We start from the raw sequence: 25,713 nt of genomic DNA, 5'->3' as shown, positions 1-25,713 counted from the left end.
AGCATGGTGATATCTTTTTAACCCTATCATGGTGTCTAACCTTAAAAAGTGACAATGATTAGACCACACATGTGAGAAGATTCATGGGCGTGTTTAGACACTGCAAATGTATGAAATGTGTTTTAAAAATAGTTTATAACTTTTTTCAATAGACAAGAAAACATACACAAAGATGATATCGCTCAAGTTTTGGGGATGAGAAAAAAAAAGTACCAGCAGATGTCGCCAAACACAGAAAATATGAATAATACTGTATATGAAATAAGGTGTATAAACTATTTAATATAGACAATTTGAATGGCTTTACTGTATGCAACAGTAAAGCCAACAATTTTGCAACAAAACTGCATTTACTGTATTTAACCCTACACCTTATGTAGGTCTAATCTGGACTTCAAAGAAAGCATAAGAAAGATTGAAGAATATTGTGAATCTTTTTAAAGGGTTGATCGGTCATCAATTCATTCTGGAATACTTCAGAAATGTGCTTCATAACTATATACTTTAGAGTTTGAATTATTCATTTTGTTTTCACAGAATTGCCAACCATCATACATTTAAAACACTGACACACATTTCAGCTGCATTGGTTAAGCACTGAACCTTCACACTGTTTATAGTGAAACTGTAAAATAGATCTGTTGTTAAATTTACAATTACTGACTTCCACTTTCTCAACTTCTTTCAGAAGAAGCAGAAGTAACACCTTGTTATTAACACACAGCCTTGGGTGTTCGTTTCACAGAGCTGTAGATCACATCAGCTTCTGGATTCACTGATGATGAAGGCTGGGAAGAAACAAAATCAGCTCTGAGAATCTCATTTATTTATCACAACAGTGTGTCATTTAAGCACAACACTTTACATGACGGAAATGCAGCTAAAACTGCTGTGAAACATCACTTATGAAAAAAGTCAATAGAGAACATTCAGAGGAGACACTTACTGCTTTATGAAAGGTAATCACAGAACTGTAAATCACTGAATTATCATCCACCGCGGCAGAAGACTGTGAACAAACACAACTGATGATTATTCATTTGTAATCAGTTTCTCAGTAAATGTGGACAGATACACAGACTGATGACTTACAGCAGAATCTGCTGGACTGGATGTCATTTGGTTTTCACAGGGCTTTTGCTTCAAACACAAACACAGATTTAGATACCTTATGGGTTCTGGATGTAAGTTTTCTTTTAAGATTTCTGAAATGAATGAATCGTTAATTTACATTCCAGAATACTTACTATGGCACTGTTCAAATGTTCTTTATTTTGACCCCTCTCTGTAAGAGTGAGATATGAAGATTAAATCCCATAATATTGCACATGTAAACTCTAAAGAATCGTTGACGTCAATAGCAATCTTTCCAATTCACAAAAGTTCTTTATAGAATGATGTATAGATTTTTTAATGTTCTTTACACTAAGGAAAAAAACGGTTCTTTTGGCACTGTTCACTGATAGGCTATCTGTGGAACCAAAATTAAACTTGACAGGGATTTATGAATGAAATACACATACATATTTTACATTGTAGTATAAAACACTATTTATTGTATAGCCTACCAATTTCCTATATGAATGAACTGATATAATTTCAACTTAAATCTATGTCCATTTATTGATTTATTTGTTAAGTAGCCGCAAATAGACCACTTTAATGCAATTTCAGTCAACCAGAAGTACGATAAAACTCACCAGGCTTTTTTCTCAGCCTCCAAGTTACTATGGCAACAAGAGTAACCAGCAGTAACAGCACAAGCATTGCGAGACACAAGAGCAGAATCACATCACGCCTGTAAGTGATAAAAAGACATTTGTATTTAACACATGGAACATTCTCTCTTTTAATGCATTGCAAATGAATCTTGTAAAGCTTTGTTTGTAATTTAGAGATATTTCAAGCAATTGCACATTGAAATGCCTTAAATACTTGTTTTGCTGTATTTCAGTATTAACAGTCTCTGAGGCTGCTGTTAGAGATGGATGGCTTTCAGCTCCGCCAATAAAATTTACATTATATGGTTACAGCTGTAATAGTTTAAAATATTTTAAAATGTAACAGTTTGTTAATACAAATACTATGATGAACGACTGAATAATGTTGTTCACACTTACTTGTGTGTCTCCGGTCTCGAATCAGTAGTCATATCTGGTAAAAATATTCTCTGGTAAATCGTAATCATGATATGTAAAGTCAAAATTTTGTATCTAATAATTATAACTCAAAAGTTCTCTTTGGAATAATTTGGTTAAAGTGTTCCTTACTGTACATTATTTTATTCACACTTGTAGGATTCCTGTTGGTAGATTGGTGTGTTGTGTGCCTGCAAAACAATGTAAAAAAATTATTATAAAAAAATTAATAAAATACTAACATTAATTAGTAAAATGCTAATATATAACATAGATTAAAATATACTTTATGTTTGGAATTGGAACTATGGAGCTAATTTATTTTAGCCAAACAAATACAAGAACCAAAGTAATATTTTTAGCCTAATTAGTCTGATACTAGTCAGATACTTTGAATTGTAATCACAACAACAATTAAGAAAACAATGCCATAAAATAATTTTTGGGCATAGCAACAGTCTATTCACAGCAGAAAAACTGAATGTTTGGCTTTTTTACAATTCTTCACAACTCTTCACACACACACACACACACACACACACACACACACACACACACACACACACACACACACACACACACTGGTCCTTCAGCTGTTCTTTGGGGGATTTGAGGTGCTACTGATTTTTTAAATGCTCAAGTATGTTTCACCTACATGTCTGCCTCAGAGGGAGTTGGTGGAGCTGCTGGAATAGTTGTAAATAGTTGAAAGGAGAGAAATAAATTGGTTTGTTTGGTTAGTTTGAGTCATTAAATTACATCATTTTTATGGCTGAATTGTTTTTTGAAATTACCTCTTTTGGGTTCAGTGACTGTGAGTTGAACAGGAACCTTCGGATCTCCTACAGAGCAGAAGTACCAGCCAGAATCAGTCCGTCTCAGTCCAGTCATCAGCACAGTGAAGGAGCTTCTCTCATCATCTCTGATCTGCACTGATGGATTCTGGGATGTGTCAGTCCTCCCAACTGTGTAACATCTCTGATCTTTATATCTGCACCAATTTTTGACTTTATTCTGATATCCAGAACTGTAGAGACACTGAACACTGATATCACCACCTTCATGTCCAGAGACACTGCTGCTCACCACAGACACATCAGGAGCTGAAACAGTCAAAACAAATATTTTAATTAATTAATTTTAATAAATGGCTTCTTATTGTTCATGAAATGCAAAATGTATATTTTTCTTGTTTTCAGAACAATTCCAGAAGCAAACATTATGACTACAAATTTATATTCTTACACTGATGTGCACAGAATTTTGTATTGCAGTGCCTAAACCTCGAAATGGCATAATACTTATTTTTTAACAATGCATTTATTATTTTTTCAGTTTGCAAATAATAATATATTACACAATGAATTAAGGTCGTGTAAATACAGCAAATATCTTACATCCCATCCCCTAATGAAAGAGAGAAAGAAAAAGAAATATTCAAAAATGCGTTATACGTTATCTTCTCCATTGACATGTTTGAAGCCATTTCCACATTCCAATTTGTGGCTCAATAATATTTTTCCAGTTAAGAGCAACATAAAACTATTTTACTACTACTTACTATTTCCTTTTGTCAGTTTGCAATCCTGAATTCAAACAATGTCTCCTACACTGCTACTGCAAAACACTACTTTATTCTACATTTAACTGTAAGATCAATTCAATCCAAAACAAATTGAGGTGGTTCTTTTGCATGTGTGTGTTTGTGTGTGCATTACAGTTTTACTTTGGTTCTTCTTATATCATCCTTAACATTTGCTAACCAGTAAGTGCATAAATCAAAACAATTCTACAAACAGCACCAAACAGTTGATTTCCAGCAAAAACCTGTAACTGTTTCAAAGATCTTAACTCATCTCTCAAAATAAAATATCATCGCCATCAGAATATCAAGTCCTTGAGTCATTGTTGACAAACAAGACTTTTTAGAAACATGCCACCCTTGGCCTCTTCCACCTCTTTAATCTTTTCTTCTTTCCAGCTGTTTATCCTTTTTGTTTCCTTCTTGTTCTTCTAAAAATGATTCAGGTGATCTGTTACCAAAACATTGATAAATGCCATGCATATTTCAATTAGGGTAGTGGTTTTCTATTTCCCAGCATGCTTTGCATAGGACTGAATAAGGAGTGTAAATGCTGAAAGGGATTGTTTTTTAGTGAAGGGTGTCACATTCCCTAACCTGTCTGCTCTGTTTGTGTAAGAAAAACCTAGTTTGATCCTCCATTCTCCTTTCATTCAGTGACAAGTACAAGTAATCTTACTCGTTCATAAGATATACGTTAAATAACACTAAGCATGTGCTAAGATAGCTGGTGATTTGAACTGAAAAAGATAACATAAATTGGTTCCAGGCCCACAGATCCATTAGTTGGAGCAAATTCATTTTTTTGAGTAATCATTTTTAGTAACAGTCTTCAAACTCAATGGGCCCTATTTTGCACCCGCGCAAAGCGCGCTTTTCCCTCCACAGAAGCACGTCGCTAAACTAGTGAATGAATTTGCGCTCCCTGGGCGGTTCAGCGCAAAAAAGGGGGCGTGTTCCGGCGCAAACAATCCCTGGTGCTATTTTGCTGTTCCATTAAACAATTGCGCCACTGACCAGAAAAAACCTAGTCTAAAGTCAGTGGCGCGTTGTGCGTTGTTCATTATGCTATTTTAAGGGCGCATGCTTGACCATAATAGCGTGCACAACGCGCATACACTTTGCTCATGTAATCTACACAGATGCAACAGTTATTTTTGCAAATCATAAATTGTTACAATAAAAAAAGATTAACACATGAGATGACGGAAATCATTGTGGTGTGCCACGAAAATGTGAAAAAATAGGCATAAATCTAGCTTACAAATTATTCAGGCTAATTGTAGTAATTAAGGATCAGACCTGTTTGCCCAATAGTGGCAAGACATATATGTATATAAGGACATCTGACAAATTGGTTTGTCCGTCAAGAACCAGGAAAAAAAATCGACTTTCGATTTATGCAATTTACATATTTTTTTTAGAGTGTATTGTCAAAAATGCTAACACTGTGTTGGGCTCTATCTGCTTTTCATTAGTCACTGCCATCCCATGTTCTCCATTTTCAGTTTTTCTTTATTTGTGTGTAATAGACATCTACTCATATAATCAAAAAACAGTTAAGTAATTTACAACATTACTTATAGTTACATTACTTCACTGCAGTAAATGCATAAACATGTTTCTCAGAGAACCGATGCAATTTGGAAAGATATTCTTACCTGACTGCACCTTCAGATACAAATAATAACCGGCGTCTGGAGAGCCACCGATCTCAACAGCACACCAGTAATATCCAGAGTCTGAGGTCTGCAGATTCTTCCACTGCACTGTAAAAATACTCTGGGCTGGATAATCAGTGAGGGAATATTCTCCTGTCTCATTTGTATATGCCAATATTTCACACGAAATCCAATATGTCCCCTGACACCAGTATTTACGGTTTTCGTTATGTTTTTTATCATATAGACAGGGAATATTTCCAGGTGATCCAGATTTCACTTCGATATTCATACTCCCAATTCCACCATCTGTAGACAAGATTAAGTTTAGGGAAAGCCATAAACATGCATAAACTGTGCATTATGGAAAAGTAGCTATACTGAAGAATTACTAGCCTAATGAATTCATATTAAACAATTTTAACAATTTAGGGTTATAAGAGGCCATACAATAGTTTAATAATGCTAATTAGAGAGACTTGTGTTTTACCTGAGATGTGAAGTAAAATCCCAGAGAGAATAAGAGGATAAATCATGTCTATGAGTGCATGTGCATGAGAGGAGCTGGTCACTTCTTGAAGTTTCTGTGTTTCCTCTTTCACAGGAAGGGCAGAATTATCACGTTAAACCACAAAAACATTAGCAAGTGATCAAAGTAGCCAGTTTGCAGTGAGCAACCTCACACTACATGGTTTTAGCCCCTTTTTTCCAGAAGAGTGAAGCCACAAACACTGAACAAAATGTTACATTCTAGAAGAGTGAAAATGATCAACACACACAAACTGTTATATGTAACTGTTATTTTAAGTTTTTTGTTATTGTGTTCATGGGGGTTGATATAAAATAATTTTGAACAAGCAAATATTATTATAATAAAATAACTGATGATTAGACGAAATTTTAACTGTCCATGTTTTCAAATATGTTAAACCTCAAAGAATTTCATAACATAATTAATAGCAGTAAACTTTTGAAACATTATATCCGAGTATACCCAAGATGAAAAAAAAGTATCTTATATTTTCTCAAAAATAAGAGAGATTCAAGTAATTCAAATAAAAACATACATATAAATATAAACTGTTTGTTTAAATACCGTTTAAAAGCACCGTGGCTGCACAATGATCATGAGGAGATTCTGAGCTAATAATAAAAGAATCATCACTCTTGAACCAAAACCACAAAAACACACAAAAAACAAGCAACACTTGAACATTCAAATCAAGACACTGACTTCTGCTCCACTCGTTCACCACATCAGACCATGAGACCAGATCAATGACAGTCCATCAAGGGAAATGAGTCACATTATTTTTCACACATTCAACTGCAATACCTTTTATTTCATTTTGTATATGCTTGTGTTTGTAATAATGCAAGAAACAGAAAGTAACACTGTAGAAGTAAACTAAAAATATTTTTTACATTGAAGAAATTAAATTTCTCATGAGAAGACAGAGTAAGCTAGTTATGAACTATGCATTCATTTACAATGATATGTTTGCTGATGAGATGAATTTCTGGACTTTTATCTATATTATTTATATTATATTTATCTGTCTTTCTCTATATTAAAGACTATACAAACATTATTATATTATCTTTAAATTAATTTAAATTATTATTAAATTGTCCCTGGATCAGTAGGATCCTCTTTTATTGAAGTAGCTGTGGCTGGGACAGATTTTAAGTATCAGTTCTGCTTAAAAAGCTGCAATCTAATCCTGTTAACATGAAATAAGATAATCCTGAGCAGGTTTAAGATTACAGACCTGTTGCTCTGACAGCAACTCCAGGATGAGCTTCAAAGAACCAAATGATCCAAGATCATGCCAAATCCTCAACAATCAAATCCAAGTTAGCAAAATACAAAGAACGGGTCCCAGGACACGCCCAAGAAAAATAGATTATAGGGCCCTGAAATAGGTATATTAAGGTCTGGTCTACTTACTTTACATGTAGGATTTAATCATTTATAGTGGTGTATATCACAGGATTTTCAGGTTTAGAATAGATCTGGATTTCATACAAATCACACACACACACACACACACATAAACAATAAAAACAGTAACATCAGGAAACCATGTCCTGGAAATATTTTTAAGGTTTTACAGTTGTTAACAGTATATTTCCACGTCAACTCTAATTCATTTACAAGAAGCAAGTGTTTGCACTTCTGCTTTTTACACTAATTTACTGTAGTGTGGCATTATGGGATTGCGCACGCATCATTCAAATCTGAACTCCAGCCGACTGGAGCAGCGTGAGAACGATTGAAGATTAGAGGCTTTATTCATAATTCCTGTTAAATTCACTTAATTATATTTAAATATATCCTTTGATTTAAGTTAATGTATAAGCGATATCATGTCACAATAGCCTCCTATCATGACATTTAGACAAGTGGCCTTGGTAACTTCTGTGCAGGAAACTGGGAATTGCTATCATAGCATAGTTAGGCCAAATTTACATCGATTTTGGAAGTAAAATTTTCTTATTGAGAGCATTTGAAGTAGTGTTTACCTAACTTTTATCATAAAGCCCAATGCGAACGATTGTCATCTAACTACTATCTGTCGAAATAACTGACGAACTTTAATTTAATTTGTTTATATGTGTTCAACTGTCCCATATTGATGTGACGCCTTACTATAATAAGTAACTACATGTAACCGATATAAAGTTGGTTCAACGTTTGACAATTCACATTTTGTCAGAGATTCAGCCTAGGAAATCTTCAATAATTCTTTAACGATTAAGAACAATGACAAGATACATACTGTGCTGTAATTGTTTTCAAATGTAGAAGAAAACACACATTTTGTTTTATTGGTTTTAATCTGCCTTAAGGAATTATAACTGATAGACCATATAATGTAAAAGTGCAGGAAGGAACTATCTGCAGAGTTCAAAACAAAGAGAAAAAGCACAATTATTCAATCTAAATGCTTCACATGTGAAAATGTATAAATAATAAATCTCAAATCAAGTGGGTGTGTCTTATTATTTGTTCATAAAAGAACATTTAGCTGTTGGTTTTATTCACAGAACTGGAGCACAACAAAAGTTATTGAAATGTACAGATTGAGAAAAGCTTGCAAAACATTAAAAAGGTTGTGCAGTTTACTATGGGGTGAGAATTGTTGCTTTATTCCAAATAAATAGATTATGATCCACAAATAAATGTAACAAGATTCACAAAAATATATCAAATTCACAAATAAATGTACAGAGTTTCACAAAAAAATATAAAACTCACAAATAAATAAAATGAGATTTGCAAATAAAAATATATATATTTACAAATGTGTTTAATGTCACAAACACAACTCTACCTGGTATTTATTTGTGAACCGCTGTCTGTGCATTTGTAAATCACTGCACGCATTTGTGGATCGGTTCCTGTGCATTTGTGGATTTGAAACACTTCTAGCGTCGACGTGCAGATAAATCCACAAATAAGTGGACTCCACCCACCGTTTACTCAAGCCAATCAAATAACGGCCACATTGAGCTGACCAATCGTAGCACGTTATCGCTTCAACCAATCACGTTTTGGCTTACAGCCAGGGGAACTGCGGGAATAGACACCGAACTTGAGACCAACAACAGACAGTCAGGGCATTTCTCAATACCAAGTTCGCAGAGTCTGGACTTCCGTCCTTCCGAGTTTGGACATGCCAAGTTGGACTCAGAAGAACGAACTCTCGAGGACGGGAGGACGCGAGTCCAGTCATTCTACAAATGGAACGGCAGCGTACTTGATAGCTTCACTCAGCATGCATGTTTTACTTGAATTAACTTCTTTTTTATTTTCAATATATTAAATATATTAGTATTAAAAAACTAATATTTACCTACTCTGATTATTTTCACTTTATATTTATAATGAAATTGAATATAATATTAAACGACTGTCTCTTTTTTATTTTAAAAACTATTAAACATTAATATGTGGTTCAGGTAACATTAATACTGTGATTATATTTACGTCGTTCAAAATAAATAAAATATGTGGAAACAACTGCCTCTTTTCATTAAGAACAATCTAGCAATAAACCCACTCAGCTACAATTTAAATAATACGGTTGAAAAGTGTAAATCAATTGTAAATAAGTGTAAATCAAAATGGAACAGCTTAGGATTGCCATTGCAATTGCTATTTATCAAGATGCTGAAGAGGAGGCTGCCGAACGGAGGAGACAAATCCTTCAAAGAAAAGCCAGGATGCAGCGGAGGATGGCGAAGAGACGTGCCATATTAGCATGTCTCTCTAGCATTGTACGTTTTTCTAATTATTCTTTCTTCATAAACTGCCCATATACTTATGTGGACTTAGTTAGGTATATCCAAATGAAAAGTCATAATAAAAATTTATTATAATGTATCATATAGGCACCCTATCAACAGACTACAAAGTACTATCTCACAAAAAGTTATGTAAACTATTGCAGGGATGTAATGAGACAACATTAGATTTTTCAGTATACCAAATAAACTGACAAGTACAATAGGTTTGACAGTTGATAACATTTAAATTAACTAGCTTACACTTCACACACCTTTTATTTGTCTTTGTGGTGCTCAAATAAGTTTATAGTTTATCATCTTTATATAGCTAGGTGCACATCATATTACTGCATTAACACAAACAGGACAATTTAATATCTATAATAATCATATAGGCTACAACTTTTAGACTCGGGGATGAATGTTGTGCTAGAGCTTATCAATAAATGAATGAAACCGAAATAGAGTATAAAGAAATACTTCACGAAAAGAGCAAATGTTAGAGGGAGATTTAATTATGGCAGATTTTAGTAAATTTTAGACAAAATCCTTAAAACAACTGAGTATATAGCTTATATTAAATCCAAAAATATAATAAATACAATGCAACGACAGTACATATAGTAACAACTTTTTAAAAGCAATACATATAACAAATACATAATACAACAAAAGTAAAAACATTCTTAATATATTATCTATATATTTTAACAGGAACAAAGTCCCACTCGCAGGTATTCACAGATCAATGACCAGGTACCAATCCTGGTCAAGTTTTTTTCTGGAGAGGATTTAAAGCCAGCTTTCAGGCTCTCCAGGAACAGCATCAACATGCTGGTACAGATGCTGCCCCGTCAAAAAGCCCATGGATGGAGCCGTGAAATTGAAGTACTTGTTACGGTTTATTGGCTTGCCTGTTGAGCATCCTACAGGGTCACATCAGATGACTTCAGCATGCCACTTTCAACAGTTTGTAGGACTGTTCACAATGTTGTGGAGGAGATGATGACCATCCTCCACAAAATTATTCATTTTCCAAAAGCAGAGGAAATGGATGAGGTGGGGGGCCTTGCTGGCCATGAGGCATTCCGCTGTGCTGCTGGTGCCACATCAGGATTGTTCCTCCTGCAATGCCACAAAAAAGATGCTACATAAATAGAAAGATCTTCCCTTCCATCATTCTACAGGGCACCTGTGATGCTAAAGGCATATTTATAGATGTGTATATTGGCAATCCAGGCTCTGTACAGGATGCCCTTGTGCTGCGCAGATCACCAATGTACCAGCAGGCTTTGTATTCACCAGCTGGATACTATCTTTTGGGAGATGGGGGATACCCTTGCTTGCAGCATCCTATTGCAATCATGACCCCATACCGCCAGCCTGTCGCAAGTAAGAACACTTTTTTTATGTCAGACAGACAGACACACACACACGATAAACCAAATTTTTACTGTTATGAATTTGCAATACACTACACATTTTCTACACGATTTTTGATTAACAGGCCAAGTTGAAGCCCGATACAACAGGCATTATGCACAAGCACGGAACATCATCGAGCGCACTTTTGGGATGTTAAAAACTCACTGGCGTGCAATTTTCTTGCGGGCCCTAGAGATCAGGCCACTGTTCGCCCCAAAGGTGATTGGTGCCTGTTGTATCCTCCACAACATCTGTGTGATGGGAGGTGATCTCTTGGAGGAGGAGGAGGAAAGCCAAGGACAAGAAGACAGCGAGGATGGTGAGAATGCAGCAGTGGGTGAGAGGGACCTATCAGGGAACCATCTCCGAGGACGTCTGGCTGCTCAGCTTTCTTCTCCCGTGGAACTGCCTGGGTGTCTAACTGAACAGTACTACATCTAGACAGTAAACCTTTCCAGATGTTGTCATGTTCATTAAAAGAGCAACATAAACAGTTGAAATAGCTATGACATTGATTAGAAAGATAGGTATGAATAAATGTGCAAGTAGATGGGTATAGATACATTTATACATTTTCTTAATGTTGGTATGTTCTTCTTGAGATTTAACTGCATGATTGTAAATAATTGTATACCACTATAGACATTGGATATTACATTATTTTATATTATTTGTGTTTTTGTTGTAAATATAAAGAATACACTGTTGCTATAACAATGATTTGCCAGGGTTGAAATTGAAACATTCATTTTTATTTTTTTTATTCAAATAATCTATATAAAATCATTTATCATTAAATACAACATTAATTTAGAATTTATTAAGTTTTTCAAAAAGAGACATATGTCTCTGCTCTGGCTGTTGCTGCCCTCTCTCTCTCCTCTTCTCTCGCCAATGCTTCTCTCTCCCTCTCCTCTTCCCTCTCTGCCTGTTCTTTTAGAAACTAAAGAAGAGCCTGGCTGTCCCGTCGCCTCTTTCTTGACTGCTGGCTACTCCTGGCTTCCACAGAAGGGGCTGAACCTGGTGTGCTGACTGAGCCACCTGTAGTGGCAGTGGGTTTGATGCAACAACTACGGGCATAGTAACTGAGTGCTGCCCCTGGAGTGCAGCATCCATTGCAGTGTACCACTGCCAGGTTGCAGCAGTCACACTACCGGCCTCTACCCCTTTTCCTGTGGGTGGGTCCCTAAGCTCCTGAAATAAAGCAAAATGCTGTCATGTTCTCACCTCACGTTGTTCCACACTTTTAGACATTTTTTATTTTTGCTCTACACAGAGGAAGATATTCTTAAGAATTTTTGTAACCTAACAGTTTGAGGCACCAAAAAATTACACATGTCAGTGGTGCCCCAGAACTCTTAGGTTACAAATATTCTTCCTTTGTGTAAAGCAAAAAAAAAAAAAAAAGAATAAATAAATAGTGTATACAGGTGTGAAACAACTTAAAATTGTAGGTGAATGGCAGAATGTTCATTTTGGGGTGAACTATTCTTTTTACAGTCTCAGAGTAAACAATGTAAACGGAGTAAACTACATTTTACAAAATAAAATGTAAGGGCCAATGCATCTATGTTAGGTTTCAAATATGACCGGAAAGTCTTTACACACATCTTGGTAAGCCTCTTTCAGTAACAGAAAGTAGAGAAACAGGCAGATTACCTTGTATTTATCTTTTAGGTTATTCAATTTTTTCTTTGCCTGTTTGGCAGTTATGGCCAAACCAGAAGTGGAACAAAATGCCTATAGGCAAAACAAAACCATAAAGATTTACATGATTCCACTTCAATAACGTATTCATTTTTATGGATGAAGACTGTCCAAATCTAGCTCCAAACCTTCAGACATGCAGGGAATTATACAAGCACTCAAAATGAATACTCACTCCCATCAACTTTTGGAGGAATTGCGCCTCCCGGTGAAAAGCCTTTCGTTGGCCGCCCGCCACTCTATCAAGGCCCGAGTTTCCTCAGCAGTCCCTTGATAAAAAATAATGCTTAATTTAAGTTGATGAAAAATAATACAATTATAAAAGAATTTGTAAAAAAATTTTAAATAAAGACAAGCAAACTATTTGGTTAAAATGACAAGAGCACTCTAAAATAAGGTTTGCATTTGATATAAGTATCGTTAGGCAAACGTTAGTTAGGAAACTTTTCCCTCAGGCAAAACAATTGCCCATTAGATATACCCAAAGCAAAATATATCAAATGTTTATCCACTACAGAATCAACACAGGCAGCCCCATATTTTACAAAATGTTACAGGGCCTAGCTACTTTTTAGGAGGACTTGCCGAGGGTTAGGCTACTTTTCAACTCGTAACGAAATAGTCTGAGCAAATTTTCAAAATTCGACGGTAGCTTTGAAGTTTAAACAACATTCTGGCATCAAAACTCTTAGAACTACGTTACATTTTGTGATAAAACAACAATAGTATTTCGAAATGTATAACTTACAGTTGTGAGTTTTCTCCTCCGCCATTGATGCTAACCTGGTTCGAGCTGAATTCTGGGTTATGGCCCGTATCAAGTCCGCACAAGTCACCTCTCCATGCATCCTCGGTAAAAGGAGCGGAGCAAGAACACATCCGGGGATTTGAACTGGACTTGGCTAGATGTGAACTTTGAAAAGGGAAACAGTACTTGGGCAGCGACTGATGACATTTCACAAGTCCACAAGTAACGTTACAGACAAGTACGCACAACATGGCCGATCAGGCAAGACGCCCCCCCCCCTGGATTTAAGCCAAAACGTGATTGGTTGAAGCGATAACGTGCTACGATTGGTCAGCTCAATGTGGCCGTTATTTGATTGGCTTGAGTAAACGGTGGGTGGAGTCCACTTATTTGTGGATTTATCTGCACGTCGACGCTAGAAGTGTTTCAAATCCACAAATGCACAGGAACCGATCCACAAATGCGTGCAGTGATTTACAAATGCACAGACAGCGGTTCACAAATAAATACCAGGTAGAGTTGTGTTTGTGACATTAAACACATTTGTAAATATATATATTTTTATTTGCAAATCTCATTTTATTTATTTGTGAGTTTTATATTTTTTTGTGAAACTCTGTACATTTATTTGTGAATTTGATATATTTTTGTGAATCTTGTTACATTTATTTGTGGATCATAATCTATTTATTTGGAATAAAGCAACAATTTTCACCCCATAGTTTACCGCCACCTAGAGGAACATATTGCACGTGTCCTGACCAAGTCTGACATTCAGAAGTTTAAATAAATTCATTTGAATACATACAATTTGATATGTAAATTTAAATGGGTGTGTCGAGTTACTTGTACAAAGAACAATTACAGCCATCTTTTACTATCATTTGTAAATCAGGATGCATACTACTGAATTAAATTTGAATCCGTTAACACACTCTTTTTTACAACATATTCCAACCAAGGTTGTGTTGTTACTGGTTCCTAGAAGAACATTTTGATGGTGGTTTTAGCCACATAACAATAATAGAACACATACTATTGAAAATGAAACCAATACATAATTTAGATACATAAAATACAATCTTCTATCTCAGCTACAAAGGCTGTGTCTTGTTGCAGATATCTAATGGAACATTTTGCAGTAGTTTTCATTGTCAAAAGTGATGCAGAAGTCATGCTATTGACTTTCGGAAATCGCTTCCGCATCCTTCCATCGAGTCTCCAGTATTACTGCCCCCTAGAGGAAGATACTGGAGTTGTTCTGAATGAGTTTGACATTCAAAGTTATACATTATTTTAAAACCAATAAAGTCTTCTATTTCAACTTCAAAAGGTGTGTCTTGTTTCTGATTTGTAAATTAACATTTCAATTCAGGTTTTACTCTCATGTAAATCAGGACACATGTTATTGAGTTAAAGAGGTTTCTTGAAATCTCACTGGATTATTACAATTAATGGCAAAATTAATATTTGGAAATGTAAACTGATATTTCCTACTGACACACCACAGCAAAAGATAGAAATAACTGACTTAAAAACATTTTAAGCTGGTGAAAATACTTGTTAAAAATTTTTGACCACCACTGCATATTATATATGAAATGCTCATCCAAAAAAGAAAACACAGCCCATATATATTGTATATTAGTTTATACACTAGTTTTTTGAAGCATATAAGTATGGAACAACTCAAATTAAAATTTATCTATAGATTTATAAATACACATACATATACACACACATGTAATTCAGCATAAAATTTCTATCTATGCATTACCACCAACAACACCTAAAAAGTCTTGCACTCTTAAAAGAGCTTTTTTAAAACAAAAGTTACTGTACTCTTGAGTAAAATCCCAAATGTTTTTACTTTTTTACTAATGTTTTTGAGGAAAGTCCCAAATGTTATTTCAGTGACATACAGAAAATACAAACAGGAAATAATTTTGTTTTTTTATTAAAAAAAAATATATATATAATATAAGCATTGAAACGTGAGACTCGTTCTGATTATATTAACGTTTCATTCAAAATAAAGGCACACATAAACTCTAGGAAAGTACATGAGGTAAATGTTCAACTGTTGTAGTTTCACGTTTAAAAAGTATCATTGCATTTTTCCAACATTTATTAATTGTATTTTCAAAAATGTATGTAAAACATTAATGTCATAACACCGTTGTAATTTTGCACTGTAAATTATTTAATTTGACTGATGGTACATTTCTACAATGTAATATTATAATTTTTTTGTTTGTTTATTCTAAAATATATGCTTTTTTGGGTGTTAATTTTTGGTCTCATTTATGTAAATGCTTTAAAGAAATCACAAGATTATTTTCTTTATGTCTTGTAGGTGCAAAGAATAGCGGCTGATGTGGAGAAATGTTTGATGCTTCAAGACTCTGAAGCTGATTTTATTAGGTAATGTATTAATTCCTTAAATCATTTGATAAAATTGTAATTTAGATTACATTTTATATTGAAATACTGCATTCTAGGTTACATTATTGCTTTTATTTATTCATTTCAAGTGCACCCAGTGGCTTTTGACTATTCGAGGGTCAGATGGTTGTGAATTCATATCTCCACTTTGTAGCCATCAGTGGTTCAACTGTAATTTTACAAAGCTACGAGAATACTTTTTTATGGAAAGAAAGCAAAAATAACAACTTTATTCAACAAAGTCGTTATTTTTTTTATGTCAGCTGCACCACATGGATATGCTGTTTTTGTTCAAATCAAAGAGTAAATAAACATAGAAAGCGTGTCCATGTGACCCAGCTGACACAGAAGAGCGTATGCAGTTTGTGTCCAGCAGATACTCGCCAAAATGGCGCTACGCTGATGCAGAGGAGACGAATTGTTGAATAAATTTGTTATTTTTGTTTTCTTTGCATACACAAAGTATTGTCATCACTTCATAACGTTACAGTTGAACCACTGATGGATTATTCTGATGATGTCTTTCATACTTTTCTGGGCCTTGACAGTGGTATTTATTGACATTTATTTTATTGAGCTAGGTTCATTCGATACTTAACTTTATCCTGATGCTTTTGCTTGTTTTTATGTGCAGATGTTTTCTTGGAATCACAACACTCACTGGATACAAGACGGACATATAGAGACAAAACAAGTGGAAAGCTCTCAGAGAAGAGGGACAACCCTCATGTGTGTGAACATCTCAGAAAGTTGATGGACTTTCAGTATGTATTTATTAAATTGTCTTTTGCAGGAATATTCTTAATTTAATAGAACATAAGATCAAACAAGTTATTGTTGATTCTAGAATTTTATTTTAATCCTTTTCTTTAAAACATTTTTTCATACAAATTCTGATTGACTTTCATTTTTATAGAAAGTTAATTCTCTACTCTGAATAAGGCTTATTTTTTTAACAGGTAGATGTAGTTATTTTGTGATGCTATGTTATTTTTATGATAAGATTTTAACTGGTGAAAGACTGAAATGTTTATTTTAACAGTAAAAGCCTTGCAATGTCTTTCTGCCAGTTTTAATAAATACTTATTTGCAACATCATTGACTTCGTTTTTATTCATTTGTAAATGTATCAGGTGAAAGTAGACTTGTAGTCAAGACCGACTAAACCGAGACCAAGACACTACCAAGACCAGAGGGTATCGAGACCAAGACAAGACCAAGACCAAGACAGACCAAGTCAAGACCAAGACCAAGTTGAGACCGGAGGAAAAAAAACAGACTAGTGTTGAAGCTAAGCAATAACTTATGAATTCGTATGAATTCAAGAACAGCAGCATACTAGGGTTCAGCCGCAGTTTACATATTAGACGGTATTACTTCAACTACACAGGCAGAACAATACAGAGACAGACCATGACATGTGTGTGACTGTGAGCTCTGTAAATAATTTGCAGACTGGGTGAGATCAACTATGTGTAGCAATTGCATGACGGCTGTTACTGCACTATTAGAGGATTGAGACTCCCTTAACTTTTGTGTACCGTTGAGGACTGACATGACTGGTACTGACTGGTTCATCTGACAAAACATCAAACACCTCCAACACCATCTTGCTCCTCCGACAACTGTCTAAAGAATGAGAAATATTTAACCAATTGAAATTATACTTAATGTGTAGATGAAATCGTAACATCAAATTAAAGATACACAATTATAAACTTGGATTAGGCCTAATGTTTCGTCAACACAACGGAGATATGCAGATGATATTTAAAAGACCATTTATTTAACATCATCTTAAATACAATACTGTAATCAAACACACACACACACAGATATCAAAGACACAAATTCATCTAAACAAATGCAAAATACAAATACGAAATATTAATACATCAAAAACTGTACATCAAATTGTACATTAATAAGAGCTTATAAGATTCTGATATCTTGATGTCTGCAGTGGCATGTTATTATAACACACTGTCAATGAAATCAAACATGTTGTTCAGTGGTGCAAGAACCATAGAACACAGATACCATAGACAAAGAACAGATTGATAAACTAATACATCAAAAACTAGAATTAAAGGCATACTATATCATGTGCGCAGAACCAGTGTGGATATTAAAATTAGAACCAGAGTGGATTAGCTGAAAAGAACATATTATTCTATGGTTAGGGAACCAGTGTGAATTTTATTGAGGGGATCTGAGTCCATTCACTGGAAAGATTCCAGGTCTAAAGGAAGCAAGATAGATCTAAATCCTCATTTAGATCTTGAGGGTCCAGTGTGTCCACTGTATGGATCCAGAGAGTAGGGCTATGGGATGGCTAATTGAAGACACCCGCCCTCACGCACCTGTGTGTGCTTTAAAGCAGTTCTCCTTTAAGAGCAGGATCCGACAGTTTTGTCGCTATGGTTACACACACACACTGTTGGCGGTGCACTCAAAGTCATCTGTCAGTTGTGCAGTTACCCAAAATCTCCTGAATGAAGTTAAAACCCATCATGTCACTGATATGTGTTTTTTAAATCAAGTGATCAAAGTGCTCGTTGCCTATGCGATCATTGGCGCGGATAAAGTTTTCTCGTGTGGCTCGCGGCCTCGCGCACACACCGCACAGTCGTCACTCGAACGCACCCTTCAATCCGTTGCGGATACTCTCTGTTCTGGTGAAATCACGAAACAGTATTCGTAGCGCGCTAAGAGACAACGTTATCGGAGAACGCACCCCAGAGCTGTTACACAGTGGGGAGGACTGACACATCCCAGAATTCATCAGTGCAGATCAGAGATGATGATGAGAGAAGATCCTTCACTGTGCTGATGACTGGACTGAGACGGACTGATTCTGGCTGGTACTGCTGCTCTGCTGGAGAGGCAATTAATCCTGTTCACATCACTGTAACGGAGGCAAACCCAGGTACAAATTTTTCAATAAATCATAAATGTTTTGATACTAAATATGAAATAAAACACAACTAAATTTACTTTGTAATTTTTTCTTTGTCCGTAGGCACTGTCAGTGACAAAGAGTAAGTATTTTATCTTTTCTCTGTAAATGACTTTCTTTTATAATCATCTTTGGGGAATTATTATATATTTATCTCTGGTTTATTTCATGACTAACAGTAATTTCCTTGTTGCTCTGCTGATATTCTACCCTTTCTCCTCCTTCTTGTCTTTGCAGAAATGAAACAAAAGACACGGAGGAGCCACAAAATTACATGTGTTTTGTTTAAAATAAAATAATTACGGCTTAACCTAATTCTAAAACCTTTCAGCTGAAATGCATAAACAGAAAGGCTTTTCATACTTAAAATATTCAATCATAAGTCAGTAAACCTTGGATAATCTGAATCATGGGTTATCTTGATTCATCTTTCACACTGCTCATAATTTACTTGTGATTAATTCTGTGTATTCACAGGCGTCAAACTCCTGGAGGGCCACAGCCCTGCACGATATTTCAATGTTTTTTCTTCTTAAATGCTGAAATCACTGCTTATGCAGATATAATTTATAACTTCAGGTGAAAAAAAACTGTGTCAAACATGCTTCCAGATGTTGTTATGATGTTGTAATAATATAACAATGATACACCTGGGGGCATCGAACCCCCAACTGCTCCCCGGGCATAAATGGCTGCCCACTGCTCCGGGTGTGTGCTCACAGTGTGTGTGTGTGTGTGTGTGTGTTCACTGCTCTGTGTGTGTGCATTTCGGATGGGTTAAATGCAGAGCACAAATTCTGAGTATGGGTCACCATACTTGGCTGAATGTCACTTCACTTTCACTTTCACCTAGTGATGTATGTCTCGAGACCGGTCTTGGTCTCGAGACCACTTTTACGTGGTCTCGGTCTTGTCACGGCCTCGACGGTCTTTGGTCTTGGTCTTGGTCTCGGACCTCTCGGACCTCTCGGTCTTGTCTAGGTCTCGTTGTCTCAGACCGACATAGTGGTCGCGGGATTTAGCAATACACAACAATATCCACGACTACACAACGTTCGATAATGTAACATTATTATTTATTTATTATTTATTATTTATTTCGCGCCCTTCAAATGCAGCCAATCACATGCATGTATTTTTTTGTGACGCAGCCGTTGGCGCTCATCCATCCATAACATTATGCCTCAGTGAGTGTAGCGTAAAGCGTAAAGAGCACAGATCCAGCATCTATAGTCAGTCGGTGGTTGTTCTCCAGTCTCCACGACACAATAATAAACTCCATTGTGTTTGTTCTGCAGGTTTCTCACAGTCACAGTAAAGAGACTCTGATCAGGATGATCAATTACTGACAGATTCTGCTGTGTTGTGTTTGTGTATGTGTATGTTTTATCAATCTCTGAGAACCAGGATTTCTTCTGCTGTGTGTATTTCTTGTCATAATGACATGGGATGGTGACAGATCCTCCAGTCGGAACAGTTAATGTATGGTTTGACCAAGCACTGTAGCTTTCAACACCTAAACAAACAAAACATTATGTCCAACAATAAGTCACTTCTAATTTTTCAAAACAAATTAAAAACAACATGAACAGCTGAGCATAAAATCTGTCATTGTAAAATGCTAAACAGGATCTATTAGAAATGAACATTATTTATAGCATTTAGTACTAAGGCGCACTCTTTCTAAGTATATAGAGTACAAATAGTTACCTTTTGAAAGGTTAGCCTATTGTTCCAGCAACAGCTTTTGTCCTTTTTTCAGAATGTGTTAACACGTTTATTAGCATCTATTTTGGATATATAATATATTATACAAATCCAATGAGTTTCTTTTGATATCTTAATTTTTTTCTATCTCAGAATTTTTTTTTTTTATGTTGTCAGCCTAGTAACGTGACTTACAAAAGGAGAATGTTACTGAAGAGTACTATGCTAAAAGTTTGTGTGTGTGTGTGTGTGTGCAGGTCACTGGACTAATGGGTCTCTATTAGGTCTGTAAACTTGAGGCTGAGCTCTAATTGACTTGTTTCAGATTGCCCTCGGGGCGCAGAGCACTGTGCTCCAGACCCTCCCATTTTTGATCTTAGTGAATCAATGTTGTTTTTATATATTTGGCCCCATGTGATGATTTTAACTATATATATATGAATGGATTATGGAGCTTGTATGGAGTTGGCAAGCTGGGTGTGACGGAAGTCATGCCTTTTATCAGTTGAACTGATTTTTATTTCAAAGTCCTGTCACCAAAGCATTGGCAAGACACAGAAAGTAACTGAAACAATGCAGTTTAACTTCAATCTTTGTTACCTAAATTTATATAAAGCTGATTTTGAGGTGAGTTGTGAGGGAGGAATGTATTTTCTGTCTTGCCTGCAGCAAAAACTAAAACACCATTGCGATTCAGAAAACACCATTTTATGGAAAGTGTGAGTAAAAGTAACGTTAAGTAAAACAAAGAACCTGAAATTGTATAAATGACTCCTAAAAGAATAATCAGAAATTAATCATTCTTGTAATCTGAATGAAATGAAAACTGTAGTCAGATGCTATTTGTCACCCACAAGCTTACAGTAAACAGCACTTCTTGAGGTTTCATAAAAATGCACAAAACACAATTAGTTAAGTTTATAAATGCATAAAAAATTAAGGCCTTACTAATAAGCTTAGTGACAAATTTATGTGTGAAAAATTTATGTGTGAAAAATTAGATATACATCTACTTTAAACTTTCAGTTCTAAATGTCATGTGGCTGCATTAGTTCCTGTAGAAAAAAAAATTGAAGTGCATTGTGAAACAAAAAATTAACCACAAAACAATGAGTGTTTAAGTCCAAAACAACACTTCAACATTCAAGTCTCACTGACTTCTGCTCTATTTACAATGTTGATCGTATTGAAATCTGCCGCAGAATGCAGTGTGCAGTATGTTTATACTGTAGGGCAGACCAGAAACATTCCGCTCTATTGACACTTGTTCAGTGGTCATGTTTAAAAAAACAAATAAAGTACATTGAGATAAAGTCAATGGATTTTTTTTCGACTACTGCAAAATACGTTTATTAAATTTCAGCTAGCTTTTTTTATTAACATAAATCAGAATCAGAATCAGAAAGAGCTTTATTGCCAAGTATGCTTGCGCTAGGGCTGTGAATCTTTGGCAAGGCAGCGATTCGATTCGATTACGATTCATAGGTTTTCGATTCGATTCAAGAATGATTTTTGCAAATTTAGAACGATTCAATTAGATTTGATTCACAATTAAATTTGATTCGATTCGATTATAACGATTCGATTCTGCATTCTTTAAGTGCATTCATGGGATTATTTAAATGCTTCTACTAAATTCTTTAAATGCTTAGTCAGGGGGCAAATTACAGTAGCATTTATGGTTAGAGAACCATAGGTTATAAAAAAAAAACCTTTTGTCCATTGTTAAATGCTAGTTTAATGATGCGACATGGCATACGTAAAAATGTATGTAAGCCAAGTTTTTAAAAAAGAGCTTAAAGAGTATTATGTATAAGCTAACATTTTGTCACACCAGGGGCGTAGCCATAATTTCAGAAGTGACAGAAATGTCAAATACAATCATTTTATGTATGTAGCCTATATAAAATTAATAATAATAATAATTATTATTATTATTATTTTTTTTTTTTTACAAGGAATTATCTTCTTTTTTAATTACTTTTAATTAGCTGTAATAAATCAAATACACTGCTGGACAATAATCAATCATTTGTAATCGATATTTTTTTCCTAATGGCAATTTTATGATTGTTTTATATACTAGGCTACATTTAATTAGCAATTATTTAAATTTTCTGCACAGAATAAGGTAGAAAATATACTTTATAGTTTCTGTACTGTAATAAATGTCAATTAGCACTGCATCATTCATAAATTGTTTGTGGGTTTCATCAGTTCATTCTGCTTTTATTCAGTTTAGCTGCAGATTTAGCCTGGCACGTCTATGAGAGCGAGATCGCTTCTCTTTCAGTGTGAAAACGTCTTCATCTCTATTTAACTTTTCCTCTCCATCAGCGAATGATTCTGAGAGAAAACGCGCCAGATGTCTGTTTGCTAATGAAACAAACGCTAGGCTACTTTCATGCATCTGATTATCAGATAAATCTCATGCTCTTATTTCAAGGTCGTTGTTAATGATGTGGTTAATTTTAAAAGTTTCCTTCGTATATTCGGTTCATCCGCATTGTTTAAACACATTTATCATTCAGTGGAACTGTGCGTATGATTTAGACACTTACATTTCTGGGGTGCGTTCTCCGATAACGTTGTCTCTTAGCGCGCTACGAATACTCAAAAGGTACACCTTAACTACAGGTATACCTTTGCTACGTGTGTTCTCCGAACTATACCTTAGGATGTTGCTTAAGGTAAACCTTCTTAAGTTCGACCTTAGCAGTTGCTGTCCATGGTGGAGGTGCTGAATAGGTTGATATCGACGCCTCGATGATCGATTGTGCGCTCTTTCCTTCACAGCGGTATAGGTAAAGTATTGAGAAAACAATGTTCTTTATAAAGAAGCGTTTTAGAAATAGTACAAACTGCATTTATCGGGGGCTTATTGAAATACGTACATGCAGAAATAAATATGAGTATGTGTTTATAATTTAGCAAGTGTACAATCCCAAACCCTCACGGCCATAAGTGTGTTAATGTTCTCCACAACGTATGCTGATTATCCACCAGCCGTATCACATTATTGGCGTAAATCGCTCATTTGTGTAATTGGATGATTTCCTCAATAAAAGCGCAAACATGAGAGACATACCGACATTCACTATGTCGGGGAAAAAAGTCCGTAAAAAGAGATCGCCCAGCCACACTGAGGTCTTACTCAGCCCATATCCATCCCCAACAACCTCCAGAAAACTCCCCACAGCATAAAAACGAAGAGCCGCCAGCAGCTGAATTTCGGGGCTGAGGGGGTAGCTCCGTCGAGTTTGTCTTGACAAATCTGGGCCAACAAGATGCAAGAGCTGCAGAATTTGCTCCCGTGGCAGGCAATTTTTTTTTTACAATGGTCTCTTCTGACATGGTAGTCAGTGGACTAAAATGTTCTCTTATAAAGTAGTTGACATACACTAACTGGCTCCGCGGACGCCGCCGTCTTTGATTTAAAACAAGTACTCGCTGTCTCGCTGCCATAGCTATAAAGTTTGTGTAAACTCATCTTTCTTTATATAGACTCCTAAGCCTTTTCTGTCAAATGGTTCGCCAGCTGATGTGCCTTAGGATAGTAATTAAAAAAGCTAACAACCATTAGTGTATGGAAACTTTATTAATGAAAACACTTCCATACACTGGGGTGTAGGCTATAACAACTTAAGTATTTTATGTGTATAATTTTAAAGTAAAGTAAAAATGTAATTTTAATTCTAAATCAGATTTTATATTAAAAGTTCATATAAAATTTTCTATGTGTAATTAAACTGCGATGTAAAAAATCTTTTTGCGTAGTGGTGGCCACTAGCGGTATGAACCGTCAGCAGCGATAAGGTATAGCTAAGAGCGCTCCAGACCAACCTTACGAACGCATGACTTACAGAAGGTATACTTAACTAAGAAGGTTTCGGAAACCACGTATTAACGATAAGGTACTTCTTAAGGTACAACTTAAGAACGACGTAGCGTTAAGGTAGTTTCGGAGAACGCACCCCTGCTCCGTCCATGCAATAAATACAGCTGTCGACGGCTCCGGTAACTCCGTCGGTAAGATGCAGAGAGCCATTGACAAACTACAGAAAAGTGAAACTACTTCACGTTAGCATTACTGGCCACAAGTCCTATAGATCACACGTCAGCTGCGTCACAGACGAACGGAGCGCGAGCGCAATCCTGTGACAGTCTCAGGCGGTAAACAGTGGAGCGTGTGAAGGACAGATAAGAGGCACGATTCACGAACACTCTTCAAGGTCTCCATTAATTCGTGCGTGTAGTAATTTAATGTGTATAAATTTTGAAAGCATTGAATCGCTATAGAAATCGGGATTCATTCGATTCTTAGCATTTTGAATCGATTACTGTCCAAGATCGGCGATTCACGATTCAAAAATCATGTTTCAAGATCGATGCATATGAATCGTCAGGGTTTGTAATCGATGCATCGAGAAAACGAGTGAATCGTTACACCCCTAGCTTGCGCATACAAGGAATTTGTTTTAGTGACATAAGCTTCCAGTACACAGAGACAACAACACACAGACCAAAAAAAAAAAAACATTACGAAAAAGGAGAATTACAAATTGGCAAATAAATAAGTGTATAAACAATTGTGTTATAAATGATAATGGAATAGGATTGAGTGAGATGCAGGAATATTCTAGGATGGAGTAACAAATAAATATAAGGATATTGCACATTTTTTGCATAAGCATAAGTTTAAGTGGGAAACATTTAACTGTTCATGAGGTAGACAGCCTGGGGGAAGAAACTATTCTTGTGCCTTGCTGTTCTGGTATTTGCGGCTCTGAGGCGCCAGCCAGATGGCAAAAGTTCAAAGATGGGGTGACTTGGATGTGAGGGATCCAGAGTGATTTTCTGAGCCCTTTCCTCACTCTGGATGTGTATAGTTCTTGGAGGGTGGGCAGGGGAGCACCAATAATCCTTTCAGCAGTCCGAACAGTTCTCTGTAGTCTTCTGATATCTGATTTTGTAGCTGAACCAAACCAGACCGTAATTGAAGTACACAGGACTGACTCAATGACGGCTGAGTAGAACTGTTTCAGCAG

At 35.7% G+C, this 25,713-nt stretch overlaps 2 protein-coding genes and 1 long non-coding RNA gene across 4 annotated transcripts in view; all 3 read right to left on the bottom strand.

The window, feature by feature from the left end:
• The window catches only part of LOC132096037 (polymeric immunoglobulin receptor-like), a 60,971-nt gene that overhangs the window by 21,396 nt on the left and 13,862 nt on the right, over positions 1-25,713 (bottom strand). The gene's annotated exons all lie outside the window — the stretch shown is intronic.
• LOC132095721 (polymeric immunoglobulin receptor-like) lies at positions 343-5,687 on the bottom strand. Its single transcript, XM_059500833.1, has 4 exons — positions 5,382-5,687; positions 2,933-3,241; positions 947-1,009; positions 343-788 (listed from the first exon to the last, which is right to left on the bottom strand). Exons 1-3 carry the CDS (start codon positions 5,671-5,673, stop codon positions 990-992), a joined length of 621 nt encoding a protein of 206 aa, XP_059356816.1. The 5' UTR covers positions 5,674-5,687; the 3' UTR covers positions 343-788; positions 947-989.
• LOC132095722 (uncharacterized) lies at positions 1,715-2,314 on the bottom strand. Its single transcript, XR_009422486.1, has 3 exons — positions 2,271-2,314; positions 2,121-2,154; positions 1,715-1,798 (listed from the first exon to the last, which is right to left on the bottom strand). It is a non-coding gene; the product is annotated as an uncharacterized LOC132095722 (long non-coding RNA).

This window comes from Carassius carassius, chromosome 20 (genome assembly GCF_963082965.1).
Source record: "Carassius carassius chromosome 20, fCarCar2.1, whole genome shotgun sequence".
NCBI lineage: Eukaryota > Metazoa > Chordata > Actinopteri > Cypriniformes > Cyprinidae > Carassius > Carassius carassius.
This window is presented reverse-complemented; position numbering and strand designations above follow the sequence as displayed.